The sequence below is a fragment of the Oncorhynchus mykiss genome, chromosome 18 (genome assembly GCF_057628025.1).
Source record: "Oncorhynchus mykiss isolate SJ-2025 chromosome 18, ASM5762802v1, whole genome shotgun sequence".
Lineage (NCBI taxonomy): Eukaryota > Metazoa > Chordata > Actinopteri > Salmoniformes > Salmonidae > Oncorhynchus > Oncorhynchus mykiss.
This window is the reverse complement of record NC_143039.1, coordinates 73,258,297-73,283,304: the sequence shown is the minus strand read 5'-3', so window position 1 is coordinate 73,283,304 and position 25,008 is coordinate 73,258,297. Positions and strand designations below refer to the sequence as shown.

Genomic DNA, 25,008 nt, shown 5'->3' with positions numbered 1-25,008 from the left:
GAATCCTGTGTGAAGTTGAAAAGGGGTATTTCACAGTGGTAGTAAAACATGCTGTTTATTAGTTGGAGGACCTTCAGGGGCCTCAGCAGACACACCAGGGGCCTCAGACACGCCAGGGGCCTCAGACACGCCAGGGGCCTCAGCAGACACACCAGGGGCCTCAGCAGACACCCCAGGGGCCTCAGCAGACACGCCAGGGGCCTCAGCAGACACGCCAGGGGCCTCAGCAGACACGCCAGGGGCCTCAGCAAACACCCCAGGGGCCTCAGCAGACACGCCAGGGGCCTCAGCAGACACGCCAGGGGTGTCAGCAGACACCCCAGGGGCCTCAGCAGACACGCCAGGGGCCTCAGACACGCCAGGGGCCTGAGACAAGCCAGGGGCCTCAGCAGACACGCCAGGGGCCTCAGCAGACACGCCAGGGGCCTCAGCACACACGCCAGGGGCCTCAGCACACACGCCAGGGGCCTCAGCAGACACGCCAGGGGCCTCAGCAGACACGCCAGGGGCCTCAGCAGACACCCCAGGGGCCTCAGCAGACACGCCAGGGGCCTCAGCAGACACCCCAGGGGCCTCAGCAGACACGCCAGGGGCCTCAGCAGACACCCCAGGGGCCTCAACAGACACCCCAGGGGCCTCAGCAGACACGCCAGGGGCCTCAGCAGACACGCCAGGGGCCTCAGCAGACACGCCAGGGGCCTCAACAGACACGCCAGGGGCCTCAGACACGCCAGGGGCCTCAGACACACCAGGGGCCCCAGCAGACACGCCAGGGGCCTCAGCAGACGCGCCAGGGGCCTCAGCAGACGCGCCAGGGACCTCAGCAGACACGCCAGGGGCCTAAGCAGACACGCCAGGGGCCTTAGCGGACACGCCAGGGGCCTTAGCAGACACGCCAGGGGCCTCTACAGACACGCCAGGGGCCTCAACAGACACGCCAGGGGCCTCAGCAGACACGCCAGGGGCCCCAGCAGACACGCCAGGGGCCTCAGCAGACACGCCAGGGGCCTCAGCAGACACGCCAGGGGCCTCAGCCCTGGATGGTGTATACACCATATTTTTAATTCCCTGAAGTTCCCATTAGTTTTATCAGGCCCGGCCTGACCCCATGGCAACGTCTGCAGTAACAGTCAGATAGAAAAAGGTTGAAGAGAAAGACACGTTTTCTCTAATAACACCCCTTAGGATTAAACTAAAACAACTTTATTTGTCCACTTTGGGCAATTACTACTAGGACCAGCGGCTGCCACAGACAGTTCCAGTGACTAAGATCCATGTCTTAGTATAATGATCTAAATGACTGTTTGTACCCGTGTTGGTTATCACAGGTTGTGATAGATATATATTTTTGTTTAGCAGGTCATGGAGTTGTTTATTGTAACTTGTGATGTACATCCTACATTTCCGCACAGAAAATAGGAAATTAGGTTTAATATCAGCAGGATAGGTGCCACAAGTAAAATCAATACCCAGGCAAGTTAAACAAGGTGGAGGAAGCGAATCCTCTTGAGACACAATTTGTACATGCTTCCTGTTCTCACTTCCCGTACTTCCTGTTCTCACTTCCCATCCACGTCAATTCCTATACTTTTGGGGTGGGTGTGTCCGTTTTGAGAGTAGGTGGGAGGTTTGAGTTTAGATGCACAAATATGTGGGTTTTTAACGTTAGGGTGTTTCTCTGTGAAATGGCCTCTACCCTGTTGCTGTGGTAACATTGCTCTCATCACAACGGGCAAGGTGTTAATGGGGTGGAACCTTACTGTTGAATGTGGTTTGAGTGTGTGTAGACTATACACAGAAGCTTTTCTGTGGCACAAATTATTCATATCAAAAGGATTTTGTTCTGTTTTCCTACATTTCTATTTGGATAGTTAAAATTCAAGCCTTTTCAAAAATATAAAAACAAGCTGAAACCATACTTCAAAAAGCTAAAATAACGTCAGCTCTGTCTCTGTGTTTGTCTCTGTCTCTGTCTCTGTCTCTGTCTCTGTCTCTGTGTTTGTCTCTGTCTCTGTCTCTGTCTCTGTCTCTGTGTCTGTCTCTGTGTCTGTCTCTGTCTCTGTGTCTGTCTCTGTGTTTGTCTCTGTCTCTGTCTCTGTCTCTGTCTCTGTCTCTGTCTCTGTGTTTGTCTCTGTCTCTGTGTCTGTCTCTGTGTCTGTCTCTGTCTCTGTGTCTGTCTCTGTGTTTGTCTCTGTGTTTGTCTCTGTCTCTGTCTCTGTCTCTGTCTCTGTGTTTGTCTCTGTCTCTGTGTTTGTCTCTGTCTCTGTCTCTGTCTCTCTCTCTGTCTCTGTCTCTGTCTCTCTCTCTCTCTGTCTCTGTGTTTGTCTCTGTCTCTGTCTCTGTCTCTGTCTCTCTCTCTGTCTCTGTCTCTGTGTTTGTCTCTGTCTCTGTCTCTGTGTTTGTCTCTGTCTCTGTCTCTGTGTTTGTCTCTGTCTCTGTCTCTGTCTCTGTCTCTGTGTTTGTCTCTGTCTCTGTCTCTGTCTCTGTCTCTGTGTTTGTCTCTGTCTCTGTCTCTGTCTCTGTGTTTGTCTCTGTCTCTGTCTCTGTCTCTGTCTCTGTGTTTGTCTCTGTCTCTGTCTCTGTCTCTGTGTTTGTCTCTGTCTCTGTCTCTGTCTCTGTCTCTGTGTTTGTCTCTGTCTCTGTCTCTGTCTCTGTGTTTGTCTCTGTCTCTGTCTCTGTCTCTGTCTCTGTGTTTGTCTCTGTCTCTGTCTCTGTGTCTGTCTCTGTCTCTGTCTCTGTCTCTGTGTTTGTCTCTGTCTCTGTCTCTGTCTCTGTCTCTCTCTCTGTCTCTCTCTCTGTCTCTGTGTTTGTCTCTGTCTCTGTCTCTGTCTCTGTGTCTGTCTCTGTCTCTGTCTCTGTGTCTGTCTCTGTCTCTGTCTCTCTCTCTGTCTCTGTGTTTGTCTCTGTCTCTGTCTCTGTCTCTCTCTCTCTCTCTGTCTCTGTCTCTGTGTTTGTCTCTGTCTCTGTCTCTGTCTCTGTCTCTGTCTCTGTGTTTGTCTCTGTCTCTGTCTCTGTGTTTGTCTCTGTCTCTGTCTCTGTCTCTCTGTCTCTGTCTCTGTCTCTGTCTCTGTCTCTGTGTTTGTCTCTGTCTCTGTCTCTGTGTTTGTCTCTGTCTCTGTCTCTGTGTTTGTCTCTGTCTCTGTCTCTGTCTCTGTCTCTGTCTCTGTGTTTGTCTCTGTCTCTGTCTCTGTCTCTGTCTCTGTGTTTGTCTCTGTCTCTGTCTCTGTCTCTGTGTTTGTCTCTGTCTGTCTCTGTCTCTGTCTCTGTGTTTGTCTCTGTCTCTGTCTCTGTCTCTGTCTCTGTGTTTGTCTCTGTCTCTGTCTCTGTGTTTGTCTCTGTCTCTGTCTCTGTCTCTGTGTTTGTCTCTGTCTCTGTCTCTGTCTCTGTGTTTGTCTCTGTCTCTGTCTCTGTCTCTGTGTTTGTCTCTGTCTCTGTCTCTGTCTCTGTCTCTGTCTCTGTGTTTGTCTGTGTGCCTGGTAGGTTTGAGAAAGCCCGTATCTACACCTTCATAGGAGAGGGGGTGGTGTCAGTCAATCCTTACAAACAGATGGACATCTACGGGAAGGAGGAAATCAATGCTTATCGCGGCCGGGAGCTGTACGAGAACCCTCCCCACCTGTACGCTGTGGCCGACGCTGCGTACAAGGCCATGAAGAGACGAGCCAAAGACACCTGCATCGTCGTTTCAGGTCTGTCTCACACTCCATGTTACCCAACACCTCACACTTCAATCATCATAATTTACCTCCTTTAGTCCTGCAAGCCTGTTTGACCTTGGTTAGCTGGTTCTGAGAGGGTCAGAGAGCATGGTGAATGGATAGTTAGGATCTTATCTGGCTAAACATCTCAGTGTTCTGCTCACTAAACATCTCAGTGTTCTGCTCACTAAACATCTCTGTTCTGCTCACTAAACATCTCAGTGTTCTGCTCGCTAAACATCTCAGTGTTCTGCTCACTAAACATCTCAGTGTTCTGCTCACTAAACATCTCTGTTCTGCTCACTAAACATCTCAGTGTTCTGCTTGCTAAACACCTCTGTTCTGCTCACTAAACATCTCAGTGTTCTGCTTGCTAAACACCTCAGTGTTCTGCTCACTAAACATCTCAGTGTTCTGCTCACTAAACATCTCAGTGTTCTGCTCACTAAACATCTCAGTGTTCTGCTCACTAAATATCTGTGTTCTGCTCAATAAATAACAAAAAGAGGCCCGCAATCACTTTATGAAAACATCATCATACCATTCTGTCTGTCACTATCTATCTGACTGGTTATCAGTTCCTCACTTCTCCAGAACATGATGCATATTGGTCTCCACTTACTGTTGGTGAAATGGGCTTTTCTTAGTTGCACTAACTCATAATGTCCTGTTTCCTCATCTACTGTGTGTACTTATAGCAGGCTATATAACAACAAACGTTGTTCTGCAGGCAGCTCTGCAGAGTGGTCCCTAGCTGGCACACCCACAAAGTCATAAAAATCGGCATTTAAATTTAACCCTAACCACACTAATGTCTAACCCTAACCTTAAATTAAGCTAAATAATTTTTTATAAAAATGAATGAATTTGACAATATAGCCAATTTAGACTTTGCAGCTGGCTTATCTAAGGGAAATTACTCAGTTCTGCCTCCAGGATAAGACTCATGACAATAAATGTCAACCTGCTTACATTAGTCACATGAAGAGTAACATCATGGTTGGTGACTGACAGTAGAGACACACTTTAACTACAGGATAGGTGGGTCCCGCGCGGGACGGTTGAGCTGAAGTAGGCAAATGCGATTAGCATGAGGTTGTAAGTAACAAGAACATTTCCCAGGACATAGACATACCTGATATAGGCAGAAAGCTTCAATTCTTGTAAATCTAACTGCACTGTCCAATTTACAGTAGCTATTGCAGTGAAAGTAGACCATGCTATTGTTTGAGGAGAGTGCACAGTTATCAACTTGAAAAGTTATTAATAAACCAATTTGGCAAATTTGGCAGTCTTGATACAACATTTTTAACACATGCAATGATTAATTGGATCAGTCTAAGACTTTGCACATACCCTGCTGCCACCTAGTGTCCAAAATCTAAATTGCGCCTGGGCTGGAATAATACATGGCCTTTCTCTTGCATACATTTTTTTAAACAAAAAAACTCGTGTTTGTTTCTTTGTATTATTTTTTTTACCAGATCTAATGTGTTATATTCTCCTACATTAATTTCACATTTCCACAACCTTCAAAGTGTTTCCTTTCAAATGGTATCAAGAAAATGCACATCCTTGCTTCAGGGCCTGTTATTTTTGTCATTTTTGGTGAAAATTTAAAAAAAGGGTCCGATCCTTAAGTTAAGGTGGATTCATGCCATAAATAAACTTCAATTTACAACGCATGATCTTATATCGTAGAAGTGCAAATATATACAGTACCAGTCAAAAGTTTTAGACACACCTACTCATTCCAGGGTTTTTCTTTATTTTTATTATTTTCTACATTGTAGAATAATAGTGATGACATCAAAACTATGAAATAACACACATGTGTATTAAACAAATCTAAATATATTTGAGATTCTTCAAAGTAGCCCACTTTGCCTTGATGACAGCTTTGCCCACTCTTGGCATTCTCTCAACCAGTTTTATGAGGTAGTCACCTTTCTTCTTAATGCTTTGAGCCAATCAGTTGTGTTGTGACAAGGTAGCAGTGGTATACAGAAGACAGTAGACAGAAGTCCATATTATGGCAAGAACAGCTCAAATAGCAAAGAGAAATGAAAGTCCTTCATTACTTTAAGACATGAATGTCAGTCAATCAGCAACATTTCAAGAACTTTGAACGTTTCTTCAAGTGCAGTCACAAAAACTATCAAGCACTTTGATGAAACTGTCTCTCATGATGACCGCCATAGGAAAGGAAGACCCAGAGTTAACTCTGCTGCAGAGGATAAGTTCATTAGAGTTACTAGTCTCAGATTGCAGCCCAAATAAATGCTTCACAGAGTTCAAGTAACAGATACATCTCAACATCAACTGTTCAGAGGAGACTGCGTGAATCAGGTATTCATGATCGAATTGCTGCAAAGAAACCACTACTAAATTACACCAATAAGAAGAAGAGATTTACTTTGGCCAAGAAACACAAGCAATGGACATTAGACTGGTGGAAATCTGAAGAGTCCAAATTTGAGATTTTTGGTTCCAACCACCGTGTCTTTGTGAGACGCAGAGTATGTGAACGGATGCTCTCTGCATGTGTGGTTCCCACCGTGAAGCATGGAGGAGGAGGTGTGATGGTGTGGGGGTGCTTTGCTGGTGACACTGTCAGTGATCTATTTAGAATTCAAGACACACTTAACCAGCATGGTTACCACAGCATTCTGCAGCGAAACGCCATCCCATCTGGTTTGAGCTTAGTGGGACTATCATTTGTTTTTCAACAGGACAATGACCCAACACACCTCCAGGCTGTGTAATGGCTATTTGACCAAGAGGGAGAGTGTTGGTGCTGCATCAGATGACCTGGCCTCCACAATCACCCGACCTCAACCCAGTTGAGATGGTTTGGGATGAGTTGGACGGCATTGTGAAGGAAAAGCAGTCAACAAGTGCTCAACATATGTGGGAACTCCTTCAAGACTGTTGGAAAAGCATTCCAGGTGAAGCTGGTTGAGAGAATGCCCAGAGTGTGCTGTCAAGGCGAAGGGTGGCAACTTTGAAGAATCTCAAATATAAAATATATTTTGATTTGTTTTACACTTTTTAGGTTACTACATGATTCCATATGTGTTATTTCATAGTCCTGATGTCTTCACTATTATTCTACAATGTAGAAAATAGTAAAAATAAAGAAAAACCCTTGAATGAGTAGATGTGTCCAAACTTTCGACTGGTACTGTATATCTACTAATTTATATCTGGTTGCAAAATCTGCTAGTAATGTACATGAACTGCTACATACATGTAGATGTTGTGAGCTGTCTGTGTGTCCCAGGTGAGAGTGGCGCCGGAAAGACGGAGGCTAGCAAGTACATCATGCAGTACATCGCAGCCATCACCAACCCCAGCCAGAGAGCAGAGGTCGAGAGGTGAGTCATCCGTGTTAAAGGTCAACCAGGAGGTGTCACTGGGTTCAGAAGGTTCTGAGGAGTCTCCCTTGTCCCCTGTTAAATAACACTATATATTTGACTGGGTTAGAGTGGAGATTCTGGAAAGACATACAGCATATACTGCATCAGTGGCAATGTCAGAATGTTAGAGACAGCCTATAGGGAGGAGGTCAGAGACAGCCTATAGGGAGGAGGCCTATAGGGAGGAGGTCAGAGACAGCCTATAGGGAGGAGGTCAGAGACAGCCAATAGGGAGGAGGTCAGAGACAGCCAATAGGGAGGAGGTCAGAGACAGCCTATAGGGAGGAGGTCAGAGACAACCTATAGGGAGGAGGCCTATAGGGAGGAGGTCAGAGACAGCCTATAGGGAGGAGGCCTATAGGGAGGAGGTCAGAGACAGCCTATAGGGAGGAGGTCAGAGACAGCCAATAGGGAGGAGGTCAGAGACAGCCTATAGGGAGGAGGTCAGAGACAGCCTATAGGGAGGAGGTCAGAGACAGCCAATAGGGAGGAGGTCAGAGACAGCCAATAGGGAGGAGGTCAGAGACAGCCTATAGGGAGGAGGTCAGAGACAGCCTATAGGGAGGAGGTCAGAGACAGCCTATAGGGAGGTCAGAGACAGCCTATAGGGAGGAGGTCAGAGACAGACAGCCTATAGGGAGGAGGTCAGAGACAGCCAATAGGGAGGAGGTCAGAGACAGCCTATAGGGAGGAGGTCAGAGACAGCCTATAGGGAGGAGGTGCCAGGACAACAACCTCTCCCTCAGCGTCAGCAAGACAAAGGAGCTGATCGTGGACTATAGGAAACGGAGGGCAGAGCCACGCCCCCATCCACATCGACGGGACTGTAGTGGAGCGGGTCGAGAGCTACAAGTTCCTCTGTGTCCACATCACTAAGGAAATAACATGATCCACACACACACTAACACAGTCGTGAAGAAGCCAAGATGACGCCTCTTCCCCCTCAGGAGGCTGAAAAGATTTGGCATGGGCCATGAGATGCTCAATTTTTTTCCCCAGCTGCACCATTGAGAATTTGTTATTAACTTACTTGCCTAGTTAAATAAAGGTTAAATAAAAAAAATAAAAAAATATTGAGACTATCTTGACCAACTGCATCACTGCTTGGTATGGCAACTGCTTGGCATCCGACCGCAAGGCATTACAGAGGGTGGAGCGTACGGCCCAGTACATCACCGGGGTCAAGCTTCCTGCCATCCATGACCTCTATACCAGGCGGTGTCAGAGGGCCCTAACAATTGTCAAAGACTCCAGCCATCCATGTCATAGACTGTTCTCTCTGCTTCCGCACGGAAAAATGGTGCCAATGCACCAAGTCTGTAACCAACAGGACCCTGAACAGCTTCTACCCCCAAGCCATAAGACTACTAAATAGCTCACCAAATAGCTACATGGACTATCTGCATTAACCTAACGTAGCAGGTGAAAAAAGCTGCCTGAGCTGAATCCCCACATCCTTTTTACAGAGGAAACGGTAGTTATGTTGAAAACACTGTATCCCTAACTGAAATCTGCTGTTTATTATCTATCCTGTTGCCTAGTCACTTTACCCCTACCTACAGTATACTGCTGTTACTGTCTATTATCTATCCTTTACCCCTACCTACAGTATACTGCTGTTACTGTCTATTATCTATCCTTTACCCCTACCTACAGTATACTGCTGTTACTGTCTATTATCTATCCTTTACCCCTATCTACAGTATACTGCTGTTACTGTCTATTATCTATCCTTTACCCCTACCTACAGTATACTGCTGTTACTGTCTAGTATCTATCCTTTACCCCTACCTACAGTATACTGCTGTTACTGTCTGTTATCTATCCTTTACCCCTACCTACAGTATACTGCTGTTACTGTCTGTTATCTATCCTTTACCCCTACCTACAGTATACTGCTGTTACTGTCTATTATCTATCCTTTACCCCTACCTACAGTATACTGCTGTTACTGTCTATTATCTATCCTTTACCCCTACCTACAGTATACTGCTGTTACTGTCTATTATCTATCCTTTACCCCTACCTACAGTATACTGCTGTTACTGTCTATTATCTATCCTTTACCCCTACCTACAGTATACTGCTGTTACTGTCTATTATCTATCCTTTACCCCTACCTACAGTATACTGCTGTTACTGTCTATTATCTATCCTTTACCCCTACCTACAGTATACTGCTGTTACTGTCTATTATCTATCCTTTACCCCTACCTACAGTATACTGCTGTTACTGTCTATTATCTATCCTTTACCCCTACCTACAGTATACTGCTGTTACTGTCTATTATCTATCCTTTACCCCTACCTACAGTATACTGCTGTTACTGTCTATTATCTATCCTTTACCCCTACCTACAGTATACTGCTGTTACTGTCTATTATCTATCCTTTACCCCTACCTACAGTATACTGCTGTTACTGTCTGTTATCTATCCTTTATCCCTACCTACAGTATACTGCTGTTACTGTCTGTTATCTATCCTTTATCCCTACCTACAGTATACTGCTGTTACTGTCTATTATCTATCCTTTATCCCTACCTACAGTATACTGCTGTTACTGTCTATTATCTATCCTGTTGCCTAGTCACTTTACCCCTACCTACAGTATACTGCTGTTATTGTCTATTATCTATCCTTTACCCCTACCTACAGTATACTGCTGTTACTGTCTGTTATCTATCCTTTACCCCTACCTACAGTATACTGCTGTTACTGTCTATTATCTATCCTTTACCCCTACCTACAGTATACTGCTGTTACTGTCTGTTATCTATCCTTTACCCCTACCTACAGTATACTGCTGTTACTGTCTATTATCTATCCTGTTGCCTAGTCACTTTACCCCTACCTACAGTATACTGCTGTTATTGTCTATTATCTATCCTTTACCCCTACCTACAGCATACTGCTGTTACTGTCTATTATCTATCCTTTACCCCTACCTACAGTATACTGCTGTTATTGTCTATTATCTATCCTTTACCCCTACCTACAGTATACTGCTGTTACTGTCTGTTATCTATCCTTTACCCCTACCTACAGTATACTGCTGTTACTGTCTATTATCTATCCTTTACCCCTACCTACAGTATACTGCTGTTACTGTCTGTTATCTATCCTTTACCCCTACCTACAGTATACTGCTGTTACTGTCTGTTATCTATCCTGTTGCCTAGTCACTTTACCCCTACCTACAGTATACTGCTGTTACTGTCTATTATCTATCCTTTACCCCTACCTACAGTATACTGCTGTTATTGTCTATTATCTATCCTTTACCCCTACCTACAGTATACTGCTGTTACTGTCTATTATCTATCCTTTACCCCTACCTACAGTATACTGCTGTTACTGTCTATTATCTATTCTTTACCCCTACCTACAGTATACTGCTGTTACTGTCTATTATCTATCCTGTTGCCTAGTCACTTTACCCCTACCTACAGTATACTGCTGTTACTGTCTATTATCTATCCTTTACCCCTACCTACAGTATACTGCTGTTACTGTCTATTATCTATCCTTTACCCCTACCTACAGTATACTGCTGTTACTGTCTATTATCTATTCTTTACCCCTACCTACAGTATACTGCTGTTACTGTATATTATCTATCCTGTTGCCTAGTCACTTTACCCCTACCTACAGTATACTGCTGTTACTGTCTATTATCTATCCTTTACCCCTACCTACAGTATACTGCTGTTACTGTCTATTATCTATCCTTTACCCCTACCTACAGTATACTGCTGTTACTGTCTATTATCTATCCTGTTGCCTAGTCACTTTACCCCTACCTACAGTATACTGCTGTTATTGTCTATTATCTATCCTTTACCCCTACCTACAGTATACTGCTGTTACTGTCTATTATCTATCCTTTACCCCTACCTACAGTATACTGCTGTTACTGTCTATTATCTATCCTTTACCCCTACCTACAGTATACTGCTGTTATTGTCTATTATCTATCCTTTACCCCTACCTACAGTATACTGCTGTTACTGTCTATTATCTATCCTTTACCCCTACCTACAGTATACTGCTGTTATTGTCTATTATCTATCCTTTACCCCTACCTACAGCATACTGCTGTTACTGTCTATTATCTATCCTTTACCCCTACCTACAGTATACTGCTGTTACTGTCTATTATCTATCCTTTACCCCTACCTACAGTATACTGCTGTTACTGTCTATTATCTATCCTGTTGCCTAGTCACTTTACCCCTACCTAAATGTACATATCTACCTCAATTACTTTGTACCCCTGCACATTGACTCAGTACTGGTACCCCTGCACATTGACTCAGTACTGGTACCCCTGCACATTGACTCAGTACTGGTACCCTTGCACATTGACTCAGTACTGGTACCCCGTGTAATATAGTCAAGTTATCGTTACTCATTGTGTATTTATTCCTTGTGTTGTTATTATTTGGTATATTTATATTCTCTCTGCATTGTTGGGAAGGGCTCGTAAGTAAGCATGTCGCTGTTAGTCTACACCTGTAATTTACGAAGCATGTGACGAATACAATTAGATTTGAGAAGAACCAATTCATCATTAACCTCTAGTGATAGCCCGAAGATGATTTTTGTTCTGGATGACCAGATAAAAAAAAATGACAATGGAAGAACTTCTTATTCACCTCTTTCTCTTCCTCTCTTCTCAATCTTTGGGACACATTGTCATCTGCTATTGCTGTTATCCATGATGACCACACTCTCCCCTGTGACACAGTGTGAAGAATGTTCTTCTGAAGTCCAACTGTGTGCTGGAGGCCTTCGGTAACGCCAAGACCAACCGCAACGACAACTCCAGCCGCTTTGGGAAGTACATGGACATCAACTTCAACTTCAACGGCGACCCTACCGGCGGCCATATTAACAACTACCTACTGGAGAAGGTGAGAACAACATGATTGGACAGGATGGTGAGAGACAGACAGTGATTGGACCTTGACTTGGAGTCAAGGAAGGGACTTAGGAGAAGAGATTTGATTGGACAGCTTAAGTTAATATTCTGTTAACCCGTAGACGGTTTGAAAATACCAGATCTGGGCACTGATAAGCGCATAAATTAGAACACAGTGCCTGTACAGTAACATGCTATAAATGACGTCACAGCTCAGTGCCTGTACAGTAACATGCTATAAATGACGTCACAGCTCAGTGCCTGTACAGTAACATGCTATAAATGACATCAAAGCTCAGGCTCTGCGCTTCACAGCTCTGTATGGCTTTTGACTGACAGACGTTTTGCACACGACAAGAAGTTGCCCCTCATCCCTCCTGGTAATTGGGCAACTTTTGCAATTTCTTTTAGTTGTGAGTGAGGGAAATGCCGTAAATTAAGAGGACTATGTATTTTGAAAGATAAGATATTGAGGATTATAATAAATGCCGCTTTGATGTCATGCAAGCAAGCCAAACACCCGTTGAGTCCAATATGCACTTAACATTTCCATGTCATATAACTCATGTCAAATACAGTGTCAATGTTCATGATCACTACGTTAGACGTACAGCTACAAGATCACGTAGGGTTGTTCTGAACACAATGAGCCTACGTTTGTTTATTGTGAAGAACATTTGCAGAGGAACACGTACCTGAATGCACTCATGATTCCTTTGATCTAATAGTTTTCCCAGAATCTCCAAACCTTTTCCAGTCCAACTATGCTTATACGTTTTAATATTTTCTCTTTAAGAAACATTTACATTTGGCCATATCCATTTTGGTTAATTCCCCCCTGAGTGTAAAGGGTTAGCGCATATCCAAATATTGTTGTTGACTCATCCTATACTCGTATTTGTGGCCAAAACATAAATTAGAGAAAAGCAAATCAGCTGTCTATAGGAGGATGAGCTGGCCAATCAGCGGTCTAGAGGAGGATGAGCTGGCCAATCAGCGGTCTAGAGGAGGATGAGCTGGCCAATCAGGGGTCTATAGGAGGATGGGCTGGCCAATCAGCGGTCTACAGGAGGATGAGCTGGCCAATCAGCGGTCTACATGAGGATGGGCTGGCCAATCAGCGGTCTACAGGAGGATGAGCTGGCCAATCAGCGGTCTACATGAGGATGGGCTGGCCAATCAGCGGTCTACAGGAGGATGAGCTGGCCAATCAGCGGTCTACAGGAGGATGGGCTGGCCAATCAGCGGTCTACATGAGGATGAGCTGGCCAATCAGCGGTCTATAGGAGGATGGGCTGGCCAATCAGCGGTCTACATGAGGATGGGCTGGCCAATCAGCGGTCTATAGGAGGATGAGCTGGCCAATCAGCGGTCTACAGGAGGATGGGCTGGCCAATCAGCGGTCTACATGAGGATGGGCTGGCCAATCAGCGGTCTATAGGAGGATGGGCTGGCCAATCAGCGGTCTACTCGTATTAATAATTGAATGACCGGTACACACCCACACCATTCTAACACAGCAAAGCTGCATTAACATGCCTTATTTAAATGTTCTGGAAGAAAACTATTTCACTCATATTGTGAGTAATTATAGGTCATATTTCATGGAAATTTGGTAACACTGGGTAGTTACTTTAAAAGCAGATTTATAGGGCCAGTTTACCAGACATATATTAAGCCTTGTCCTGGACTAGAAAGCACTTCCAGTGGAGATTAAACATGTTTTTTAGTCAAGGAATATGCTTGATACAGTATGTGTCTGTTTCTGTGAACTTCTTTTGAAAAGTTATTCACTTTCTACTTTCCACTTCATACTTGAACATAAATGTTTGATCAAGGTGGTGAAACAGAGACATGAGAGAGAGAGTGAGTCCATGAATAGATGTTCCTGTGAATTACACCCTGTTAGTTCTGATTCTGATAATGAATGGCTCACCTGGGGCACCATGATGACCGCTGCATTTATCTTCTCTTTGAGCTAGCTAACACACCATCTGACACTGAGGGGCTGTGTGAACGATGGACTCATCCATTCTCACTGAACAGAAATAACCCACGATATTTCTCTGTTCTCTTGTCTTGTATTTGAGGTTATGGTTTATAGTTCAACTCTAATGGTCTCTCTCTCTCTCTCTCTCTCACTCTGTGTGTGTGTGTGTGTGTGTGTGTGTGTATATTCACATTTTTCTCTGTTCCTACTGTAAGTCAAGGGTGGTGCAGCAGAATGGAGGTGAGAGGAACTTCCACTCCTTCTATCAGGTAAATGTTTTACTGGTCATTACACTACATACAATACGTTATAAGTAGAAGTGACGATGACTTTAATGATGCCCGAATCTGATCCGGGGAAAATAATGGAGTTTGGAAAAGTTCTTCTGCGTTTGTCCTCATAAATATTCATGCTACGTCCATCTTTTTCTACACTGTGTGTTGTGTGTCTCCGCAGTTACTACGGGGAGGCTCAGATGATATGTTAAAGTCCCTTCACCTGCACAATGATCCTGCCAACTATGTGTACACCAGAGATGGAGCTGTCGCCACTGTGAGTACCCCCCCCCCCCCCCCATCTACTGGTTCTACTTAATGACGATTACATTATGGTAGCCCACCTTCAGCCTGTGTGGGAGTAAACAACGATATCTCTCTTTCTTTGTCTCTAGACGTCCAACAACGACCGGTACAGCCACAACGCAGTGCTGAGTGCCCTGAACGTGATTGGCTTCTCAGAGGAGGAGATTCACTCCATCTACAGAATCCTGGGGACCATCCTCATCCTGGTTGGTCAACACTCCCTATTGGTCATACAAGCTAAAGGTTACCTGAATGGTTCAATACAACTACAAGACCTTAGCATGACTAACATAAGAGATTTAATAAAGTTTGTTATACACCACAGAGTTGCCTTGGTAAAGGCAGTGCAACTGAAACTTACACGATAAAAATACTTTTTACAAGTATATCCCTTGTTCTTGTTTAATGGTGTGACACATCATGTTATAACAGCAAGATGTCTGACTCTCCCCAGGGTAACCTGCAGTTTGAGACAGACAGAGAGAGTGTCCTGGTGGTGGGGATGGGGGACGTGAGTCACATCGCTGAGCTGACCAGCACAGAGCCAGACAACGTGACCAAGAGCCTACTGTACCGGACTGTGGCCACCGGGGGCGGAGAAGTCATAGAGAAGGGACATTCTGAAAAGGAGGCCGGCTTCGGCCGGGATGCTTTCACCAAGGTGCTGGGCTGGACACATCAATACAAGACTATCTATCTGTCTTCAAACCTACAAGGCCCATCTAATGTTGACTCATTGTTGTGTAGTGTGTACTAACTCAGCCTTCTCACATCTTTTTCTCATGTTATTTCGGGTCACATCTCTCTCTCTCTCTCTGTCTCTCTCTCTGTCTGTCTGTCTGTGTCTGTCTCTCTCTGTCTCTCTCTCCCTGTCTCTCTCTGTCTGTCTCTGTGTCTCTCTCTGTGTCTCTGTCTCTCTCTCTCTCTCTGTGTCTCTCTCTCCCTCTCGCTCTCTGTCTCTCTCTCTCTCTCTCTCTGTCTCTCTCTCTCTCTCTGTCTCTCTCTGTCTCTCTCTGTCTCTTTCTGTGTCTCTGTCCCTCTCTCTCTGTCTCTCTCTGTGTCTGTCTCTCTCTGTCTCTTTCTGTGTCTCTCTGTCTCTCTCCATCTGTCTCTCTCTGTGTCTCTGTCTCTCTCTCTCTTTATCTGTATTTTTAGGCTCTCTATGAGAGACTATTTGGTTGGATTGTAGGCCGTATCAACGCTGTTATTGAGGTGAAAGACTACAACCCAGTGCTTCATGGGAAAAACACAGTTATTGGAGTGCTGGATATTTACGGCTTTGAGATCTTCGACAACAACAGGTTAGTAACGGTATCTGTATTGATATATGTACCTTCTCCATCTTGTGAGTTATTCCAGTATTTGAACAGATCGATGTATCGTTCTATCAATATCTGTATTTTATACATTTAGGAAATGAATGATATATATTATATCATCAAAACGCTGTGACTACATGATCGGTTGTGTCATATTAACACCTGTGTTCGTGTGTCGTTGTTGTTCAGCTTTGAGCAGTTCTGCATCAACTACTGTAATGAGAAGCTGCAGCAGCTCTTCATCCAGCTGATCCTTTGCCAGGAACAAGACGAGTACCGGAGAGAGGGTATCATCTGGCAGCATGTGAGTACCGGAGAGAGGGTATCATCTGGCAGCATGTGAGTACCGGAGTGAGGGTATCATCTGGCAGCATGTGAGTACCGGAGTGAGGGTATCATCTGGCAGCATGTGAGTACCGGAGTGAGGGTATCATCTGGCAGCATGTGAGTACCGGAGTGAGGGTATCATCTGGCAGCATGTGAGTACCGGAGACAGGGTATAATCTGGCAGCATGTGAGTACCGGAGAGAGGGTATCATCTGGCAGCATGTGAGTACCGGAGTGAGGGTATAATCTGGCAGCATGTGAGTACCGGAGAGAGGGTATAATCTGGCAGCATGTGAGTACCGGAGAGAGGGTGTAATCTGGCAGCATGTGTGTACCGGAGAGAGGGTATCATCTGGCAGCATGTGAGTACCGGAGAGAGGGTATCATCTGGAATTATGTGAGTACCGGAGAGAGGGTATAATCTGGCAGCATGTGAGTACCGGAGAGAGGGTATAATCTGGCAGCATGTGAGTACCGGAGAGAGGGTATCATCTGGCAGCATGTGAGTACCGGAGAGAGGGTATCTGGCTGCAATTGAGTGGAGTACACGCACAAGCAAGCAAACGCATGGGCTCTGACACACACAGACGGACTGACACACACACAGAGTCTTTCTCTCCCTGTTCTCTCTCCCCCCACCCCCTCTCTCTCCAAACATACACACTCCACAAACACACACCCCAGCACATGCAATATTCATAAACATTTAACAGTTCCTCTCCCCCCATGTGTTCCCAGATTGACTACTTTAACAACCAGATCATCGTGGACCTGGTGGAACAGCCCCATAAAGGCATCATCTCTGTGCTGGACGAGGCCTGTCTCTCTGTGGGGAAGGTGACAGACACCGTCTGCCTGGAGAGTATGGATGTTAAGCTGGGCCAACACCCCCACTACACCTCTCGCAAGGTGGGTCAGAACAGCACTGCCTCAAACAGAATAAACTACATTCTATTCTCCCTTGCCATACAATTAACACAACTACCTCCATCTTTCCTTTTCTTTCCGATAGCTGTGTCCCTATATAACCACCGTGTCCCTCCCTATATAACCACTGTGTCCCTCCCTATATAACCACTGTGTCCCTATATAACCACTGTGTCCCTCCCTATATAACCACTGTGTCTCTCCCTATATAACCACTGTGTCCCTATATAACCACCGTGTCCCTCCCTATATAACCACCGTGTCCCTCCCTATATAACCACCGTGTCCCTCCCTATATAACCACCGTGTCCCTATATAACCACCGTGTCCCTCCCTATATAACCACCGTGTCCCTCCCTATATAGCTACCGTGTCCCTCCCTATATAACCACCGTGTCCCTCCCTATATAACCACTGTGTCCCTATATAACTACCGTGTCCCTATATAACCACCGTGTCCCTCCCTATATAACCACCGTGTCCCTCCCTATATAACCACCGTGTCCCTCCCTATATTACCACCGTGTCCCTCCCTATATAACCACCGTGTCCCTATATAACCACTGTGGCCCTATAGAACCACTGTGTCCCTCCCTATATAACCACTGTGTCCCTCCCTATATAACCACCGTGTCCCTCCCTATATAACCACCGTGTCCCTCCCTATATAACCACCGTGTCCCTCCCTATATAACCACCGTGTCCCTATATAACCACCGTGTCCCTCCCTATATAACCACCGTGTCCCTATATAACCACCGTGTCCCTCCCTATATAACCACCGTGTCCCTCCCTATATAGCTACCGTGTCCCTCCCTATATAACCACCGTGTCCCTCCCTATATAACCACTGTGTCCCTATATAACTACCGTGTCCCTATATAACCACCGTGTCCCTCCCTATATAACCACCGTGTCCCTCCCTATATAACCACCGTGTCCCTCCCTATATTACCACCGTGTCCCTCCCTATATAACCACCGTGTCCCTATATAACCACTGTGGCCCTATAGAACCACTGTGTCCCTCCCTATATAACCACTGTGTCCCTCCCTATATAACCACCGTGTCCCTCCCTATATAACCACCGTGTCCCTCCCTATATAACCACCGTGTCCCTCCCTATATAACCACCGTGTCCCTATATAACCACCGTGTCCCTCCCTATATAACCACCGTGTCCCTCCCTATATAACCACAGTGTCCCTCCCTATATAACCACTGTGTCCCTCCCTATATAACCACCGTGTCCCTCCCTATATAACCACCGTGTCCCTATATAACCACTGTGTCCCTCCCTATATAACAACTGTGTCCCTCCCTATATAACCACCGTGTCCCTCCCTATTTAACCACCGTGTCCCTCCCTATATAACCACTGTGTCCCTCCCTATATAACCACCATGTCCCTCCCTATTTAACCACCGTGTCCCTCCCTATATAACCACCGTGGCCCTCCCTATATATCCACTGTGTCCCACCCTATATAACCACTGTGTCCCTCCCTATATAACCACTGTGTCCCTCCCTATTTAACCACTGTGTCCCTCCCTATATAACCACCGTGTCCCTCCCTATATAACAACTGTGTCCCACCCTATATAACCACTGTGTCCCTCCCTATATAACCACTGTGTCCCTCCCAATATAACCACCGTGTCCCTCCCTATATAACCACTGTGTCCCTCCCAATATAACCACCGTTTTCCTCCCTATATAACCACCGTGTCCCTCCCTATATAACCACCGTGTTCCTCCCTATATAACCACAGTGTCCCTCCCTATATAACCACCGTGTCCCTCCCTATATAACCGCCGTGTCCCTCCCTATATAACCACCGTGTCCCTCCCTATATAACCACCGTGTCCCTCCCTATATAACCACGTGTCCCTCCCTATATAACCACCGTGTCTCTCCCTATATAACCACTGTGTCCCTCCCAATATAACCACCGTGTCCCTCCCTATATAACCGCCGTGTCCCTATATTACCACCGTGTCCCTACCTATATAACCACTGTGTCCCTCCCTATCTAACCACTGTGTCCCTCCCTATATAACCACTGTGTCCCTCCCTATATAACCACTGTGTCTCTCCCTATATAACCACCGTGTCCCTCCCTATATAACCACCGTGTCCCTATATAACCACTGTGGCCCTATAGAACCACTGTGTCCCTCCCTATATAACCACCGTGTCCCTCCCTATATAACCACCGTGTCTCTCCCTATATAACCACTGTGTCCCTCCCTATATAACCACCGTGTCCCTCCCTATATAACCACTGTGTCCCTATATAACCACTGTGTCCCTCCCTATATAACCACCGTGTCCCTATATAACCACCGTGTCCCTATATAACCAACGTGTCCCTCCCTATATAACCACCGTGTCCCTATATAACCACCGTGTACCTCCCTATATAACCACCGTGTCCCTATATAACCACCGTGTCCCTCCCTATTTAACCACCGTGTCCCTCCCTATATAACCACCGTGTCCCTATATAACCACCGTGTCCCTATATAACCACCGTGTCCCTATATAACCACTGTGTCCCTCCCTATATAACCACAGTGTCTCTATATAACCGCCGTGTCCCTCCCTATTTAACCACCGTGTCCCTCCCTATTTAACCACCATGTCCCTCCCTATATAACCACTGTGTCCCTCCCTATATAACCACTGTGTCCCTCCCTATATAACCACTGTGTCCCTCCTTATATAACCACCGTGTCTCTTCCTATATAACCACTGTGTCCCTCCCTATATAACCACAGTGTCCCTATATAACCACTGTGTCCCTATATAACCACCGTGTCCCTCCCTATATAACCACAGTGTCCCTATATAACCACTGTGTCCCTCCCTATATAACCACCGTGTCCCTGCCTATATAACCACCGTGTCCCTCCCTATATAACCACCGTGTCCCTCCCTATATAACCACCGTGTCCCTCCCTATATAACCACCGTGTCCCTCCCTATATAACAACTGTGTCCCACCCTATATAACCACTGTGTCCCTCCCTATATAACCACTGTGTCCCTCCCAATATAACCACCGTGTCCCTCCCTATATAACCACTGTGTCCCTCCCAATATAACCACCGTTTTCCTCCCTATATAACCACCGTGTCCCTCCCTATATAACCACCGTGTTCCTCCCTATATAACCACAGTGTCCCTCCCTATATAACCACCGTGTCCCTCCCTATATAACCGCCGTGTCCCTCCCTATATAACCACCGTGTCCCTCCCTATATAACCACCGTGTCCCTCCCTATATAACCACGTGTCCCTCCCTATATAACCACCGTGTCTCTCCCTATATAACCACTGTGTCCCTCCCTATATAACCACCGTGTCCCTCCCTATATAACCGCCGTGTCCCTATATTACCACCGTGTCCCTACCTATATAACCACTGTGTCCCTCCCTATCTAACCACTGTGTCCCTCCCTATATAACCACTGTGTCCCTCCCTATATAACCACTGTGTCTCTCCCTATATAACCACCGTGTCCCTCCCTATATAACCACCGTGTCCCTATATAACCACTGTGGCCCTATAGAACCACTGTGTCCCTCCCTATATAACCACCGTGTCCCTCCCTATATAACCACCGTGTCTCTCCCTATATAACCACTGTGTCCCTCCCTATATAACCACCGTGTCCCTCCCTATATAACCACTGTGTCCCTATATAACCACTGTGTCCCTCCCTATATAACCACCGTGTCCCTATATAACCACCGTGTCCCTATATAACCAACGTGTCCCTCCCTATATAACCACCGTGTCCCTATATAACCACCGTGTACCTCCCAATATAACCACCGTGTCCCTATATAACCACCGTGTCCCTCCCTATTTAACCACCGTGTCCCTCCCTATATAACCACCGTGTCCCTATATAACCACCGTGTCCCTATATAACCACCGTGTCCCTATATAACCACCGTGTCCCTATATAACCACTGTGTCCCTCCCTATATAACCACAGTGTCTCTATATAACCACCGTGTCCCTCCCTATTTAACCACCGTGTCCCTCCCTATTTAACCACCATGTCCCTCCCTATATAACCACTGTGTCCCTCCCTATATAACCACCGTGTCCCTCCCTATATAACCACCGTGTTCCTCCCTATATAACCACAGTGTCCCTCCCTATATAACCACCGTGTCCCTCCATATATAACCGCCGTGTCCCTCCCTATATAACCACCGTGTCCCTCCCTATATAACCACCGTGTCCCTCCCTATATAACCACGTGTCCCTCCCTATATAACCACCGTGTCTCTCCCTATATAACCACTGTGTCCCTCCCTATATAACCACCGTGTCCCTCCCTATATAACCGCCGTGTCCCTATATTACCACCGTGTCCCTACCTATATAACCACTGTGTCCCTCCCTATCTAACCACTGTGTCCCTCCCTATATAACCACTGTGTCCCTCCCTATATAACCACTGTGTCTCTCCCTATATAACCACCGTGTCCCTCCCTATATAACCACCGTGTCCCTATATAACCACTGTGGCCCTATAGAACCACTGTGTCCCTCCCTATATAACCACCGTGTCCCTATATAACCACCGTGTCCCTATATAACCAACGTGTCCCTCCCTATATAACCACCGTGTCCCTATATAACCACCGTGTACCTCCCTATATAACCACCATGTCCCTATATAACCACCGTGTCCCTCCCTATTTAACCACCGTGTCCCTCCCTATATAACCACCGTGTCCCTATATAACCACCGTGTCCCTATATAACCACCGTGTCCCTATATAACCACTGTGTCCCTCCCTATATAACCACAGTGTCTCTATATAACCACCGTGTCCCTCCCTATTTAACCACCGTGTCCCTCCCTATTTAACCACCGTGTCCCTCCCTATTTAACCACCATGTCCCTCCCTATATAACCACTGTCCCTCCCTATATAACCACTGTGTCCCTCCCTATATAACCACTGTGTCCCTCCTTATATAACCACCGTGTCTCTTCCTATATAACCACTGTGTCCCTCCCTATATAACCACAGTGTCCCTATATAACCACTGTGTCCCTATATAACCACCGTGTCCCTCCCTATATAACCACAGTGTCCCTATATAACCACTGTGTCCCTCCCTATATAACCACCGTGTCCCTCCCTATATAACCACCGTGTCCCTCCCTATATAACCACCGTGTCCCTCCCTATTTAACCACCGTGTCCATCCCTATATAACCACTGTGTCCCTCCCCATATAACCACCGTGTCCCTCCCTATATAACCACCGTGTCCCTCCCTATATAACCACTGTGTCCCTCCCTATATAACCACTGTGTCCCTCCCTATATAACCATCGTGTCCCTATATAACCACCGTGTCCCTATATAACCACTGTGTCCCTCCCTATATAAACACCGTGTCCCTCCCTATATAACCACTGTGTCCCTCCCTATATAACCACCGTGTCCTATATAACCACCGTGTCCCTCCCTATATAACCACTGTGTCCCTATATAACCACTGTGTCCCTCCCTATATAACCACCGTGTCCCTCCCTATATAACCACCGTGTCCCTATATAACCACTGTGTCCCTCCCTATATAACCACCGTGTCCCTATATAACCACCGTGTCCCTATATAACCACTGTGTCCCTCCCTATATAACCACCGTGTCCCTATATAACCACCGTGTCCCTCCCTATATAACCACCGTGTCCCTCCCTATATAACCACCGTGTCCCTCCCTATATAACCACTGTGTCCCACCCTATATAACCACCGTGTCCCTCCCTATATAACCACAGTGTCCCTCCCTATATAACCACCGTGTCCCTATATAACCACTGTGTCCCTCCCTATATAACCACCGTGTCCCTCCCTATATAACCACCGTGTCCCTCCCTATATAACCACCGTGTCCCTCCCTATATAACCACCGTGTCCCTATATAACCACTGTGTCCCTATATAACCACTGTGTCCCTCCCTATATAACCACCGTGTCCCTCCCTATATAACCACTGTGTCCCTCCCAATATAACCACCGTGTCCCTCCCTATATAACCACCGTGTCCCTCCCTATATAACCGCAGTGTCCCTATATAACCACCATGTCCCTCCCTATATAACCACCGTGTCCCTCCCTATATAACCACCGTGTCCCTCCCTATATAACCACTGTGTCCCTATATAACCACTGTGTCCCTATATAACCACTGTGTCCCTCCCTATATAACCACTGTGTCCCTCCCTATATAACCACCGTGTCCCTCCCTATATAACCACCGTGTCCCTCCCTATATAACCACTGTGTCCCTCCCTATATAACCACTGTGTCCCTCTCTATATAACCACCGTGTCCCTACATATATAACCACCGTGTCCCTATATAACCACTGTGTCCCACCCTATATAACCACTGTGTCCCTCCCTATATAACCACTGTGTCCCTCCCTATTTAACCACCGTGTCCCTCCCTATATAACCACCGTGTCCCTCCCTATATAACCACTGTGTCCCTCCCTATATAACCACTGTGTCCCACGCTATATAACCACTGTGTCCCTCCCTATATAACCACTGTGTCCCTCCCTATATAACCACTGTGTCCCTCCCTATATAATCACTGTGTCCCTCCCTATATAACCACCGTGTCCCTATATAACCACCGTGTCCCTCCCTATATAACCACCGTGTCCCTCCCTATATAACCACCGTGTCCCTCCCTATATAACCACCGTGTCCCTATATAACCACCGTGTCCCTCCCTATATAACCACCGTGTCTCTCCCTATATAACCACTGTGTCCCCCCCATATAACCACCGTGTCCCTATAAAACCACCCTGTCCCTATATAACCACCGTGTCCCTCCCTATATAACCACCGTGTCCCTCCCTATATAACCACTGTGTCCCTCCCTATATAACCACTGTGTCCCTCCCTATATAACCACTGTGTCCCTCCCTATTTAACCACCGTGTCCCTATATAACCAGTGTGTCCCTCCCTATATAACCACTGTGTCCCTCCCTACTTAACCACTGTGTCCCTCCCTATATAACCACCGTGTCCCTCCCTATATAACCATAGTGTCCCTCCCTATATAACCACCGTGACCCTCCCTATATAACCACAGTGTCCCTCCCTATATAACCACCGTGACCCTCCCTATATAACCACTGTGTCCCTCCCTATATAACCACTGTGTCCCCCCCTATATAACCACCGTGTCCCTATATAACCGCCGTGTCCCTCCCTATATAACCACCGTGTCCCTCCCTATATAACCACCGTGTCCCTCCCTATATAACCACGTGTCCCTCCCTATATAACCACCGTCTCTCCCTATATAACCACTGTGTCCCTCCCTATATAACCACCGTGTCCCTCCCTATATAACCGCCGTGTCCCTATATTACCACCGTGTCCCTACCTATATAACCACTGTGTCCCTCCCTATCTAACCACTGTGTCCCTCCCTATATAACCACTGTGTCCCTCCCTATATAACCACCGTGTCCCTCCCTATATAACCACCGTGTCCCTCCCTATATAACCACCGTGTCCCTATATAACCACTGTGTCCCTATATAACCACTGTGTCCCTCCCTATATAACCACTGTGTCCCTCCCTATATAACCACCGTGTCCCTCCCTATATAACCACCGTGTCCCTCCCTATATAACCACTGTGTCCCTCCCTATATAACCACTGTGTCCCTCTCTATATAACCACCGTGTCCCTACCTATATAACCACCGTGTCCCTATATAACCACTGTGTCCCACCCTATATAACCACTGTGTCC

The 25,008-nt window shown here is 46.3% G+C and overlaps 1 protein-coding gene across 1 annotated transcript in view; it reads left to right on the top strand.

The window, feature by feature from the left end:
* Positions 1-25,008, top strand: part of myo1g (myosin IG) — a 98,702-nt gene that overhangs the window by 3,956 nt on the left and 69,738 nt on the right. Inside the window, exons 2-11 of the mRNA XM_090209352.1 lie at positions 3,481-3,689; positions 6,982-7,075; positions 11,867-12,032; positions 14,246-14,299; positions 14,487-14,582; positions 14,701-14,817; positions 15,066-15,272; positions 15,767-15,912; positions 16,120-16,234; positions 16,996-17,166. Coding sequence (XP_090065478.1) covers positions 3,481-3,689; positions 6,982-7,075; positions 11,867-12,032; positions 14,246-14,299; positions 14,487-14,582; positions 14,701-14,817; positions 15,066-15,272; positions 15,767-15,912; positions 16,120-16,234; positions 16,996-17,166 — 1,375 coding nt within the window. The remainder of the gene's footprint in view (positions 1-3,480; positions 3,690-6,981; positions 7,076-11,866; positions 12,033-14,245; positions 14,300-14,486; positions 14,583-14,700; positions 14,818-15,065; positions 15,273-15,766; positions 15,913-16,119; positions 16,235-16,995; positions 17,167-25,008) is intronic.